Source organism: Oncorhynchus tshawytscha, linkage group LG18 (assembly GCF_018296145.1).
Source record: "Oncorhynchus tshawytscha isolate Ot180627B linkage group LG18, Otsh_v2.0, whole genome shotgun sequence".
Taxonomy (NCBI): Eukaryota; Metazoa; Chordata; class Actinopteri; order Salmoniformes; family Salmonidae; genus Oncorhynchus; species Oncorhynchus tshawytscha.
The window spans coordinates 30123376-30138258 of record NC_056446.1 but is presented as its reverse complement, the minus strand read 5'-3'; the positions used below and the strand labels follow the sequence as shown (position 1 = coordinate 30138258).

The 14883-nt window shown below is 46.3% G+C and overlaps 1 protein-coding gene across 7 annotated transcripts in view; it reads left to right on the top strand.

The window, feature by feature from the left end:
• Positions 1 to 11715: 11715 nt before the first annotated feature.
• Positions 11716 to 14883, top strand: part of LOC112217852 — a 71501-nt gene continuing 68333 nt past the window's right edge. For 2 of the 7 annotated variants that reach the window (XM_042300911.1, XM_042300910.1), the window contains exons 1-2: positions 11718 to 11866; positions 12133 to 12453. In XM_042300911.1, coding sequence (XP_042156845.1) covers positions 11806 to 11866; positions 12133 to 12453 — 382 coding nt within the window. In that variant the 5' untranslated portion in view covers positions 11718 to 11805. Of the gene's footprint in view, positions 12454 to 12568; positions 12848 to 13059; positions 13111 to 14883 lie in introns of all 7 variants that reach the window. The other 5 variants (XM_042300919.1, XM_042300918.1, XM_042300913.1 and 2 more) reach the window with 5 other exon arrangements.

Sequence of the window (14883 nt, the reverse complement as noted above, 5' to 3'; positions counted from 1 at the left end):
CATCTTGGTTAATACCTGGGGAACATGTTCTAGTTCTGTCAAATGTGAGCAGAGAGCACCTTAATGTTACTGGTCTGTCAGGCTTCACTGGTGTTGAAGAGGAGACAGAAAAAGAGAAATATCTTGATGTACTGCTTATATTGCATATTACCGTAAAAACTATACTTTTGTGCAGTGAAATTTAAGCTCTGATTGATGACTTGTTCTTGGGTACTACTAGCTAGGTCAGCTGGTGTGTGAGTGTAATATGAATAATAATGGTATGAAAGTTAGTAATAAATTAGTAAATGACATGCTTGTTCTGTCCCTTTTAGAGAAAGATTGCAGACAGAGTTGATGTAGTCTCAGGGACAAGATTCAGAGAGAAAAGAGGGCTGAGAAGGACAAGAAGAGAAGTGGGGCAGCAGTCTCAAATAGTGTTTCATGGACATCTTAGGTTTTTCAGGACCACTGGTCAGGGCGCGTGACACCACTTTGAATGTCCCATTCACAGCTGAAAGAGAGAGCCAGGGAGAGTCAGAGAGAAAAGGAGAGAGACCAACAAGAGGTAGATGAGGAAATGGGAGAAGGAGCCAGATAGGAGGTAGAAGGACCAACTGATGAAGTAGAAGAAGAGTTAGGAGAGAGATTACAATGATAATTAAGAATGGAGGACACAGGAGGAGGAGAGATATGATATGAAGAGAGGAATGGAGACAGGAAGGACCAGGCTCAAGATAACCAGTTTTCGCACCAAGAGCTCCAAACGGAGCCTCACCTGTTGTCCCACCTGTAGTCCCACCTGTAGTCTTACCTGTGTCCCACCAGTAGTCCCACCTGTAGTCCTACCTGTAGTCCTACTTGTAGTCCCACCAGTAGACCCACCTGACGCTATCCGAGGCGGTGCAGCCAGCGGGTTTCTCCACGCATCGCGCCGACAGAGACAAACATCTTTCTGGTAAGAAGAGGGGCGGGGGCGTATGCCTTATGGTTAACGTGACATGGTGTGATGAAAGAAACATACAGGAACTCAAATCCTTCTGTTCACCTGATTTAGAATTCCTCACAATCAAATGCAGACCGCATTATCTACCAAGAGAATTCTCTTCGATTATAATCACAGCCGTATATATCCCCCCCCAAGCAGACACTTCGATGGTTCTGAACGAACTTTATTTAACTCTCTGCAAACTGGAAACCATTTATCCGGAGGCTGCATTCATTGTAGCTGGGGATTTTAACAGGGCTAATCTGAAAACAAGACTCCCTAAATTTTATCAGCATATCGATTGCGCAACCAGAGGTGGAAAGACCTTGGATCATTGTTACTCTAACTTCCGCGACGCATATGAAGCCCTGCCCTGCCCCCCTTTCGGAAAAGCTGACCACGACTCCATTTTGTTGATCCCTGCCTACAGACAGAAACTAAAACAAGAGGCTCCCACGCTGAGGTCTGTCCAACGCTGGTCCGACCAAGCTGACTCCACACTCCAAGACTGCTTCCATCACGTGGACTGGGAGATGTTTCGTATTGCGTCAGATAACAACATTGACGAATACGCTGATTCGGTGTGCGAGTTCATTAGAACGTGCGTTGAAGATGTCGTTCCCATAGCAACGATTAAAACATTCCCTAACCAGAAACCGTGGATTGATGGCAGCATTCGCGTGAAACTGAAAGCGCGAACCACTGCTTTTAATCAGGGCAAGGTGTCTGGTAACATGACCGAATACAAACAGTGCAGCTATTCCCTCCGCAAGGCTATCAATCAAGCTAAGCGTCAGTATAGAGACAAAGTAGAATCTCAATTCAACGGCTCAGACGCAAGAGGTATGTGGCAGGGTCTACAGTCAATCACGGACTACAGGAAGAAACCCAGCCCAGTCACGGACCAGGATGTCTTGCTCCCAGGCAGACTAAATAACTTTTTTTGCCCGCTTTGAGGACAATACAGTGCCACTGACACGGCCTGCAACGATAACATGCGGTCTCTCCTTCACTGCAGCCGAGGTGAGTAAGACATTTAAACGTGTTAACCCTCGCAAGGCTGCAGGCCCAGACGGCATCCCCAGCCGTGCCCTCAGAGCATGTGCAGACCAGCTGGCCGGTGTGTTTACGGACATATTCAATCAATCCCTATACCAGTCTGCTGTTCCCACATGCTTCAAGAGGGCCACCATTGTTCCTGTTCGCAAGAAAGCTAAAGTAACTGAGCTAAACGACTACCGCCCCGTAGCACTCACTTCCGTCATCATGAAGTGCTTTGAGAGACTAGTCAAGGACCATATCACCTCCACCCTACCTGACACCCTAGACCCACTCCAATTTGCTTACCGCCCAAATAGGTCCACAGACGATGCAATCTCAACCACACTGCACACTGCCCTAACCCATCTGGACAAGAGGAATACCTATGTGAGAATGCTGTTCATTGACTACAGCTCGGCATTCAACACCATAGTACCCTCCAAGCTCGTCATCAAGCTCGAGACCCTGGGTCTCGACCCCGCCCTGTGCAACTGGGTACTGGACTTCCTGACGGGCCGCCCCCAGGTGGTGAGGGTAGGCAACAACATCTCCTCCCCGCTGATCCTCAACACTGGGGCCCCACAAGGGTGCGTTCTGAGCCCTCTCCTGTACTCCCTGTTCACCCACGACTGTGTGGCCACGCACACCTCCAACTCAATCATCAAGTTTGCGGACGACACAACAGTGGTAGGCTTGATTACCAATAACCACGAGACGGCCTACAGGGAGGAGGTGAGGGCCCTCGGAGTGTGGTGTCAGGAAAATAACCTCACACTCAACGTCAACAAAACTAAGGAGATGATTGTGGACTTCAGGAAACAGCAGAGGGAACACCCCCCTATCCACATCGATGGAACAGTAGTGGAGAGGGTAGCAAGTTTTAAGTTCCTCGGCATACACATCACAGACAAACTGAATTGGTCCACTCACACAGACAGCATCGTGAAGAAGGCGCAGCAGCGCCTCTTCAACCTCAGGAGGCTGAAGAAATTTGGCTTGTCACCAAAAGCACTCACAAACTTCTACAGATGCACAATCGATAGCATCCTGGCGGGCTGTATCACCGCCTGGTACGGCAACTGCTCCGCCCTCAACCGTAAGGCTCTCCAGAGGGTAGTGAGGTCTGCACAACGCATCACCGGGGCAAACTACCTGCCCTCCAGGACACCTACACCACCCGATGTTACAGGAAGGCCATAAAGATCATCAAGGACATCAACCACCCGAGCCACTGCCTGTTCACCCCGCTATCATCCAGAAGGCGAGGTCAGTACAGGTGCATCAAAGCTGGGACCGAGAGACTGAAAAACAGCTTCTATCTCAAGGCCATCAGACTGTTAAACAGCCACCACTAACATTGAGTGGCTGCTGCCAACACACTAACACTGACACTGACTCAACTCCAGCCACTTTAATAATGGGAATTGATGGGAAATGATGTAAATATATCACTAGCCACTTTAAACAATGCTACCTTATATAATGTTACTTACCCTACATTATTCATCTCATATGCATACGTATATACTGTACTCTATATCATCGACTGCATCCTTATGTAATACATGTATCACTAGCCACTTTAACTATGCCACTTTGTTTACATACTCATCTCATATGTATATATTGTACTCGATACCATCTACTGTATCTTGCCTATGCTGCTCTGTATCATCACTCATTCATATATCCTTATGTACATATTCTTTATCCCCTTACACTGTGTATAAGACAGTAGTTTTGGAATTGTTAGTTAGATTACTTGTTGGTTATTACTGCATTGTCGGAACTAGAAGCACAAGCATTTCGCTACACTCGCATTAATAACATCTGCTAACCATGTGTATGTGACAAATAAAATTTGATTTGATTTGTAGTCCCACCTGTAGTCCCACCTGTAGTCTTACCTGTAGTCCCACCTGTAGTCCCAACAGCAGTCCCACCTGTAGTCCCACCTGTAGTCCCACCAGTAATCCCACCTGTAGTCCCACCTGTAGTCCCACCAGTAGTCCCACCTGTAGTCCCACCTGTAGTCTTACCTGTAGTCCCACCTGTAGTCCCACCTGTAGTGCCACCTGTAGTCCCACCTGTAGTCCCACTTCTAGTCTTACCTGTAGTCCCACATGTAGTCCCACCAGTCATCCCACCTATTGTCCCACCTAGAGTCCCACCTGTAGTCTTACCTGTAGTCTCACCTGTAGTCCCACCTGTAGTCCCACCAGTAGTCCCACCTGTAGTCCCACCAGTAGTCCCACCAGTAGTCCCACCTGTAGTCCCACCAGTAGTCCCACCTGTAGTCCCACCTAGAGTCCCACCTAGAGTCCCACCTGTAGTCCCATCCATAGTCCCACCAGTAGTCCCACCTGTAGTCCCACCAGTAGTCCCACCCATAGTCCCACCTGTCGTCCCACATAGAGTCCCACCTGTAGTCCCACCTGTAGTCCCACCAGTAGTCCCACCTGTAGTCCCACCTGTAGTCCCACCTAGAGTCCCACCAGTAGTCCCACATAGAGTCCCACCAGTAGTCCCACCTAGAGTCCCACCTGTAGTCCCACCTAGAGTCCCACCTGTAGTCTTACCTGTAGTCCCACATGTAGTCCCACCAGTCATCCCACCTATTGTCCCACCTAGAGTCCCACCTGTAGTCTTACCTGTAGTCTCACCTGTAGTCCCACCTGTAGTCCCACCAGTAGTCCCACCTGTAGTCCCACCAGTAGTCCCACCAGTAGTCCCACCTGTAGTCCCACCTGTAGTCCCACCAGTAGTCCCACCAGTAGTCCCACCTGTAGTCCCACCTAGAGTCCCACCTGTAGTCCCATCCATAGTCCCACCTGTAGTCCCACCTAGAGTCCCACCTGTAGTCTTACCTGTAGTCCCACCTTTTTTTTTATTTTTTATTTTTTTATTTCACCTTTATTTAACCAGGTAGGCTAGTTGAGAACAAGTTCTCATTTACAACTGCGACCTGGCCAAGATAAAGCATAGCAGTGTGAGCAGACAACACAGAGTTACACAAGGAATAAACAAATTAACAAGTCAATAACACAGTAGAAAACAAAGGGGGAGTCTATATACAATGTGTGCAAAAGGCATGAGGAGGTAGACGAATAGTTACAATTTTGCAGATTAACACTGGAGTGATAAATGATCAGATGGTCATGTACAGGTAGAGATATTGGTGTGCAAAAGAGCAGAAAAGTAAATAAATAAAAACAGTATGGGGATGAGGTAGGTGAAAATGGGTGGGCTATTTACCAATAGACTATGTACAGCTGCAGCGATCGGTTAGCTGCTCAGATAGCTGATGTTTGAAGTTGGTGAGGGAGATAAAAGTCTCCAACTTCAGCGATTTTTGCAATTCGTTCCAGTCACAGGCAGCAGAGTACTGGAACGAAAGGCGGCCAAATGAGGTGTTGGCTTTAGGGATGATCAGTGAGATACACCTGCTGGAGCGCGTGCTACGGATGGGTGTTGCCATCGTGACCAGTGAACTGAGATAAGGCGGAGCTTTACCTAGCATGGACTTGTAGATGACCTGGAGCCAGTGGGTCTGGCGACGAATATGTAGCGAGGGCCAGCCGACTAGAGCATACAAGTCGCAGTGGTGGGTGGTATAAGGTGCTTTAGTGACAAAACGGATGGCACTGTGATATACTGCATCCAGTTTGCTGAGTAGAGTGTTGGAAGCCATTTTGTAGATGACATCGCCGAAGTCGAGGATTGGTAGGATAGTCAGTTTTACTAGGGTAAGCTTGGCGGCGTGAGTGAAGGAGGCTTTGTTGTGGAATAGAAAGCCGACTCTTGATTTGATTTTTGATTGGAGATGTTTGATATGAGTCTGGAAGGAGAGTTTGCAGTCTAGCCAGACACCTAGGTACTTATAGATGTCCACATATTCAAGGTCGGAACCATCCAGGGTGGTGATACTAGTCGGGCATGCGGGTGCAGGCAGCGATCAGTTGAAAAGCATGCATTTGGTTTTACTAGCGTTTAAGAGCAGTTGGAGGCCACGGAAGGAGTGTTGAGGAGGAGGAGTCTCTGCATGAAGGAGTCTTCATGCAGGACACTAGTCTGTACATATACACATAAACTCCTCTGCTCTACTTTAGTGTACTACACTGTATTCTCTCCTCTCCTCTCCCCTCCTCTCCTCTCCTCTCCTCTCCTCTCCTCTCCTCTCCTCTCCTCTCCTCTCCTCTCCTCTCCTCTCCTCTCCTCCTCTCCTCCTCTCCTCTACTCTACTCTCCTCTCCTCTCCTCTCCTCCTCTCCTCTCCTCCACTCTCTTCTACTCTACTGTCATCTCTCTCCCTCCTCTCCTCTCCTCTCCTCTCTCTACTCTCCTCTCTCCTCTCCTCTCCTCCTCTCTCTCTCTCTCTTCTCTCTCTCTCCTCTCTCCCTCTCCTCTCCTCTCCTCTCCTCTCCTCTCCTCTCCTCTCTCTCTCTCTCTCTCCTCTTCTCTTCTCTTCTCTTCTCTTCTCTCTCTCCTCTCCTCTACTCTTCCCTCCTCTCTCCTCTCCTCTCCTCTCCACTACTCTCCTCTCTCTTCATCTCTGCTCTACTTTCCTCTACTCTCTTCACTCCTCCTTCCTCCTCTCCTCTCCTCTCCTCTCCTCTCTCTCTCCTCTCCTCTCCTCTCCTCTCCTCTCCCTCTCCTCTCCTCTCCTCTCCTCTCCTCTCCTCTCCTCTCCTCTCCTCTCCTCTCCTCTCTCTCTCCTCCACTCTCTTCTACTCTACTGTCATCTCTCCTCTCCTCTCCTCTCCTCTCCTCTCCTCCTCTCCTCTCCTCTCCCTCTCCTCTCCTCTCCTCTCCTCTCCTCTCCTCTCCTCTCCTCTCCTCTCCTCTCCTCTCCTCTCCTCTCCTCTTCTCTCCTCTCTTCTCTTCTCTCCTCTCCTCTACTCTTCCCTCCTCTCTCTGCTCCTCTCCTCTCCACTACTCTCCTCTCTCTTCATCTCTGCTCTACTTTCCTCTCTCTCTCCTCTCTCTCCTCCTCCTTCCTCCTCTCCTCCTCTCCTCTCCTCTCCTCTCTCCTCTCCTCTCCTCTCCTCTCCTCTCCTCTCCTCTCCTCTCTCTCCTCTCCTCTCTCTCCTCTCCTCTCCTCTCCTCTCCTTTCTGGTCTCCTCTTCTCTCCTCTATCCTCTCTACCCTACTCTCCTCTCTCCTCTTGTCTCCTCTTTCCACTCCTCTCTGGACTCCTCTTCTCTCCTCTCTCCTCTACTCTCCTCTAATCTACTGTCCACTCTACTCTGCTGTCCTCTCTACTCTCCTCTGCGACCCCTCTCCTCTGTCCTCTCCTCTGTCCTCTCCTCTGTCCTCTCCTCTCCCTCTCCTCTCCTCTCCTCTCCTCTCCTCTCTCCTCTCCTCCTCTCTCTCCTCTCCTCTCCTCTCCTCTCCTCTCCTCTCCTCTCCCTCTCCTCTCCTCTCCTCTCCTCTCTCCTCTCTCCTCTCCTCTCCTCTCCTCCTCTTCTCATCTCCTCTCCCCTCCTCTCCTCTCCTCTTCTCTCAACCTCTGCTCTACTCTGCTCTGCTGTCCTATCTACTCTACTCTGCTGTCCTCTCTACTCTGCTCTGCTCTTATCTCCTCTCTCCACTGCCCTCTCCTCTCCACTACTCTACGCTCTTCTCTCTTCTTCTCTGTTCTCTTCTCCTCTCTCTGCCATACTCTCCTCTCTTCTATGCTATTCTACTCTCCTCTCTCCACTACTCTCCGCTCTCCTCTACTCTACTGTCATCTCCTCTCCTCTACTCACCTCTCCTCTCTCCTCCACTCTACTCTCGTCTCCTCTCTCCACTACTCTCCTCTCTCCTCTACTCTACTGTCTTCTCCTCTACTCTACTCTCCTCTCTCCTCTACTCTACTCTCCTCTAATCTCCTCTAATCTACTCTCCTCTACTCTCCTCTACTCTCTACTCTCCTCTACACTCATCTACTCTCCTCTCCTCTGATCTAATCTATCCCCTCCTCTCCCCTCTCCTCTACTCTGCTGTTCACTGCCCTCTCAACTCCTCTCTCTTTTACTCTGCTCTCCTTCTCTTCACTACTGTCATCTCCTCTCTCCTGTCTCATCTACTCTACTCTACTGTCATCTCCTCTCTCCTCTCAACTCCACTCTACTCTACTGTCATCTCCTCTCTCCTCTCCTCTCTCATCTAAACCTTCCTCTACTCTCCTCTACTCCGTTCTAATCTCCTCTCTCCTCTGCCCTCTCCTCTCCTCTCGTCTCCTCACTCCACTACCCTCCTCTCCTCTCCTCTCCTCTCCTCTCCTCTCCTCTCTCTCTCCTCTCCTCTCCTCTCCTCTCCTCTCCTCTCCTCTCCTCTCCTCTCCTCTCCTCTCCTCTCCTCTCCTCTCCTCTCCTCTCCTCTCCTCTCCTCTACTCCACTCTCATCTACTCCACTCTGCTGTACACTCTACTCTACTCTTCTCCTCTCTCCTCTACTCTCTCCTATACTCTGCCCTCTCCTCTGCTCTCTCCTCCCACTCTCCCCTCCTCTACTCTAATCTCCTCTCTACTCTGCCCTCTCCTCTCCACTACTCTCCCTTCATCTCTGCTCCTCTCTCCTCTACACTCCTCTCTCCTCTACTCTCCCCTGCTGTCCTTTCTACATTCCTCTACTTTGCTCTAATCTCTCCTCTCCCCTCCTCTCCTCTCTCCCCCTCTCCTCCTCTCTTCTGCCCTCTCCTCTCCCCTCCTCTCCTCTCTCCTCTGCTCTCCTCTGCTGCCCTCTCTACTCCACTCTGCTGTACTCTCTACTCTCCTCTCCTATACTCTATTGTCCTCTATTCTCTCCCCTTCTCTCCTCTGCCCTCTCCTTCTGTCTCCCTTACTCTCCGCTCTCCTCTCCTCTTCGCTCCTGCTCTCTCCTCTGCTGTCCTCTCTACTCTCCTCTACTTTGCTCTAATCTCCTCTCTCCTCTCGTGTCCTCTCTCCACTACTCTCCTCTTCTCTCCACCTCTCTCCCTTCCTCTCTGCTCTCCCCCTCTCCTCTCCCCTGCTGTCCTCTCTACTCTCCTCTACATCTGCTTTGCTCTCCTCTCTCTTCTACACTTCTCTCTCCACCACTCTCCTCTCTTCTCTACTCTACTCTCCTCTCTTTTCATCTCCTCTGCTCTCTTCTCTCTACTCTCCTCTCTTATCCTCTCCTCTCCTCTCATTATCTATTTCTCTCTCTGCTCAGCAACAGAAAAACAGAAGTGGTCTGAGCTGAAATAACCGCTGAAAGAAGGACCAGTTGCAGACATAGACATACTTGTTATTCTGTTTATGTACATCATTTACTGCAGTTACACTCCAAAAACAGGTTGTAACTAGGAGTACAGCTATTGACGGAAGTGACTTTTCTTAGTAGGTTAGGAGATCATTTAAGATAAACCTAACCCCTTTCCCAAACGTATCCTACATCCCCTAACCTGCTCTGTACGTTCTCCTAACCTGCTACGAGAAATGTATTTCCATCCATAGCTGTATACCCTCTAGTAATACCATCTAGTAAAACCCCCAAAACAGTGTCTCTATGTCAACTCCCATACAAACAGTACAGTCCACTGTTCCGACGGTATCTTTGTGTTGTTTTCTACTTCTTTTGAAGGTGTGAAATGATCAGCTGTGTTATTTTTAGGGTGAAGTAATATTCTGTGGTAAAATGAAAAGACAACCCATCACTTTGACTTATTTCTCTCTCTCTACTCAGTCTCAGAAAAACAGAAGTGGTCTGAGCTGAAATAAGCACTGAAAGAAGGACCAGTTGCAGATATAGACATTAATATTAATTCTCCTGTGTACATCTACATTATTGGTTGCAGTTACATTCACCTCTCTAACATTTGAAATTCACTCATCTGTCCTTTTTTATACTGATTCTTTACAAACACAGTTATGTGCTGCTTCTATAAGCTGGTAAGAGGAATATACCCTGGTATTACAGGAACGTGATTGGATGTCCACTTCAGCCCTTGACAGGTTTAGAACATATTGGTACATATGTAGAAACATACATACAATGTGATGTCATACACAAACAGGTAGAATCTGCCTTAATATACGGACAGTGGGTCATCAAAGTCACACAACAAATAGACAGCACCAAATCAATAAATAGTCATATTAAATGTCTTTAGTGATGGAGAAAACCATTTGAATAGTTTGAGAGCTCTTGTCAAGAATGATCTGTGATGTCTGGTAGTGCAGTGTGTTACATTGAACTCCTCAGATCATACTGTTACTGTGTAGGGGTTAGACACTTGTTCAGAGGACTGGTGGTTGTGCTGGAGCACTTTGAATGCCTTGGGAGGGAGTTGTAGGAAGTGCCAATGATGTGGCAGCAGCATCTCTGAATGACTTCCAATCCTGGAGAGACAAGAGACTTGATTACACTGATATGTCATGTTGACGTGTTGACTATGTCACTTGACTATGTCATTTGACTTATTTGGGTTAGGTTTGCCTGGTTGTCCTCGTCTCATCGCACTCTAGCGACTCCTGTGGCGAGCCGGGTGCAATGCAGGCTGACATGGTCACCATGTGTACAGTGTATCCTCTGACACATTGGTGAACATTGTGTCAAGAAGAAGTGTGGCTTGGCAGGGTCGTGTTTTGTAGGACGCATAGAAAGAAGAAAAGAAAGCATCAGAGAATGAATCTAGTACTGAAAGCATAAGCTATAGCTACAGTAGCTAGCACTGCAGTGTATAAAATGTGGTGAGTAGGGGGCTCAAAGAGAGAGAAGAACAATAGTTGAACAGTTTAGAACAAATTAATTTCTTTAAAATGAAGGAGAAGCAAGAGAGAGAGAGCTATATTAAGTTGTATGTTTGATTAGGCTAGTTTAGCACTTCTCAAACACACTTCTCAAACACCTGTCTCAAACAGAGAGGGGTGCTATGTTAGCTAGCTGGCTATGGCTGTCCAACACTGGAACTCTTCCAAGGCAAGGTAAGCTTTTGATTGTATTAACTTATTGCCACCGGGGCCACCTTGCTAACTGTACACTCTACAGCATTATTGTCGAGGGTTTATTAACACGTTAGTTCTAGTAGCTATGTTGGCTGACCTTAGCTAATATGGTGACAATGATGTAGGCTGTGTGTCGCTGTTAGCGGTTATGATATGAAGGTTTGGCTTGGAAGTGTTTTGTCGTCTGGTCACAGACAGCTGAGGTGTTTTGCACTGGATCCCACAAGCGAAGGGAAAAGGTGAGAGGAGGAGAGTCGAGATGTGAGAAGGAATTAACAAGCAAAGTGATCATGCTGTTTGTTTATGGCTACGATGAATGTGACCTGTATTTGCATGTGATCAGGGGTTTATTCATTCTAGTATCATGTAGTAGCATACACTTATCAATGTTACACTGAGCTGGGTGACTGGAATATGAATGAATCATCCAATTAAACGGCACCGACCACCACTTGAATATGACCACAGTAATGCCAAATCCCTGCATCACTAATACAGACTCTCATACATGTGAAGAAGGCCTTCAACTGCTGGTGAGCTGAAGGATTCTCACCAAGTTGTCAGAAACTAGATTAAAACCATGACCACTTTGAGGAAGTGATGCTATAGTGATGAATAGAGATGCTGCTGTATGGTGAGAAACTCATAGTGCTGAGACACTCTGAAAGAGGAAAGAGACAGAGAAACACACACACAGAGACAGATGAGAGAGACAGAGAGAGAGAGAGAGAGACAGAGGAGAGAGACAGAGAGAGAGAGAGAGAGAGAAAGAGACAGAGGAGAGAGACAGAGAGAGAGAGAGAGAGAGAGAGAGAGAGAGAGAGAGAGAGAGAGAAAGAGGATCATGGCTGATGTCCCTCAATCATCTTTGGGATTGCTTGTGACCGTTTTGTACCTGCTATCAGGTAAGACAGAGGAGAGAGAGTAAGAATATGTCATTAGAGATCATAGAACACATTTATTTCACACGGCCAAACTAGTTCAGTTTACAATTGACTAATATTATGATGACATTTCTTTTGTGTATCTGTTTACTCTTATCTTCACTATTGTATAATAGACAGTATATTACACTATTATTCACACTGAAGAATATCAATAAGAAAACCTATGAAATATAATGTCATCTGTATTACCAGTTAATAATTATCTGATGTCATACTCCTTCCAGGTGTCAGTGGAGAAACTCTCTCTATGTTCTCCAGAGTGGGAGATGATGTCAGTCTGCCGTGTAACAATGTGATTTATCCAAACTGTTCCTCAACTGTATGGATCTATAACAGAGATGGATCTACTGGTACTATTGAAGTGGTCACATTGGGAAAGATCAAAGTTGACCAGACAGAGAGACTGAGTTTAGGGTCTAACTGTTCTCTACATGTTAGTGATGTCAGAGCTGAGGATGCTGGACTCTACATCTGTCAACAGTACCTTACAAAGACTGGACCACAACATGGAGGTGATGCTCCTGTTGATCTGTCTGTTCTAACTAGTGAGTATTACTGTTTAAATCAGAGTTTAAATGTCACTGTGTAAGTGTGGTGTTAATAATTATATGTAATGTGAAAACAACCAACAAATACTGTATACCTTTTTCTCTTTCTCAGTCTCCTCCACCACACCAGTGACAGATCTGAAGCCTAATGTAAATATGACATTACAGTGTTCTCTGCTCACCTATACTGGACATGGAACATGCTGGTCAGGATTTAGTCTCAGCTGGGACCCTAAAACAGGTACTAATGCCCAGGACACACAGGATTCTTCCTGTGACATCACTCTGACTGTGACACTCCAGAAGAAGGACAACAACAGGAAGTGGACGTGCACGCTGACTGAAAAGGGAAACATGAAGATCTCCATTGACTTCACCTCCACATTCTCAGGTATGTGTTCTTGTTATGCTCCTATAATATGAATAAGTTCACAAGATCTGTGATGATATTAAAGTTGATATCAAACCTGATTCATTCTCCTGGTATTTGTGATATTAGTGATTGATGATGAATTTGATTTGAATCCTACTGCTGTGTCTAATGAGGATGATGATGGGTTATTTAATAAACTAAAAGAGGATGTTCATCTCCTACTGAATTAGATATTGAAGAAAAGACCACTGATAGTGATGATGTCATCTCTACTGTCCCAGGTAAAATACTCCCATCTGTATGATGTGTGCAGATATAGTAAATGTTTTATCTGTCCTCTGGATACATAGAACTCGGTATTGTGTTTTCCTTGCTGTGACGGGGTTTGAGGCTGGGTCCAGAAGGTCACTTGAATATATGTTTGTCAGACAGTTCTGATGTAATTGTTAAGACAAACACCAGTTTAGTCTTGTGTTAGACTGGTAATGTAAAAATAGGCCCAAACATGTTCATAGGAAGAACTTCTTGTCTAGTGTTCTAGAGCTGGAGAAAGATGTAACAGATTGAGTAGAGAACTCTACAGGCAACACAGAGTCAGTGGATGTGGATCCATTACTCACCAATGAAAAGTGGTCACCCTGTTTGTTTTCCACTGCTGAAGGGCGACCCAGAGCCCAATGTGAGACTTGAATGCAATAAATGATTCTGTGTTGTCTTAGGAATTCAGCATTCTCTGTGTTGATCTCAGCATCCCACATTGTCTCACCTCTGAGGAGCAGAGGTTACATCCTGTAGGTCTGATATCTGATTGGTGGTTAACTTTACATTAATGTCATTGGTCAACAACTCAGATGCTTTTGAAAAGGTCTAAGATTCACAGTTTTTTATATTTTTTGATCCTGAACTGCTGTGGTGAGACTCACTCTCTCACTCTCTCTTTATCCCTCTTTATCCCCCTTTATCTCTCTCTCTCTCTCTCCCTCCCTCTCTCTCTCTCTCGCTCTCCACCCCATGGACTTTTGGGAAATGGCCTTTCAGGCTATGATTCTCTCTCTCTCTCTCTCTCTCTCTCTCTCTCTCCCTCTCTTCCTCTCGTCCTCTTTCTCCCCCTCTCTCCCTCCCCCCCTCTCTCTCCCTCTCATAGACTTTTGGGGCATGGCCTTTCAGGCTATGATTTCTCTCTCTCTCTCTATGCTTATAATAATGTATTGTAATGCTTCTTAATGCTTTGAAACTTCAGCTTTGAAACTTCAGCTTGATGCCTTTGTATGTAATTTTACAATGTAATTAAACACAATTCTAGTTAGAATTCCAATCTCATGACAACTATTTCATCTTAGTCAGCTAAGCGACTAATAATTGTTGCATATGGTTCAACCATTTTCTCTTGCATGTTACTATTTATCTTATGGAGTCAGATCTACATTATAATAGTGTCACGCCCTGGTCTTAGTATTTTGTGTTTTCTTTATTTATTTGGTCAGGCCAGGGTGTGACATGGGTTTATTTTGTGGTGTTTGTGTATTGGGTTTCTTCGTAGGTTTTGGATTGTGGCTTAGTGGGGTGTTCTAGCAAAGTCTATGGTTGCCTGAGGCAGTTCTCAATCAGAGGCAGGTGATTCTCGTTGTCTCTGATTGGGAACCATATTTAGGCAGCCATATTCTTTGAGTGTTTGGTGAGTGATTGTTCCTGTCTTTGTGTTAGTTGTCACCAGATAGGCTGTATAGGTTTTCACGTTCCGTTTGTCGTTTTTGTATTGTTCATTTTTTTCTTCGTTATTAAATATGTATCTAACTTACCACGCTGCATTTTGGTCCGACTCTCCTTTGACGGAAGAAAACCGTAACAAATAAGCTAATTCCATGGTCTTTTTACAAGTTGAATGTGATGTATATATAATAAACTGTATATACACTATTCAAAGATGTCTGTCCACGACACTACTATCCAGGAAGTACAGCCTCTTCTACTTGGCTGTTGTGCCGTTCACCCTTCTCTCTTCCTGTATGAATTTCTGCTTCTCTGTGAAGCCAAATACCAATACTCCAGGTTTA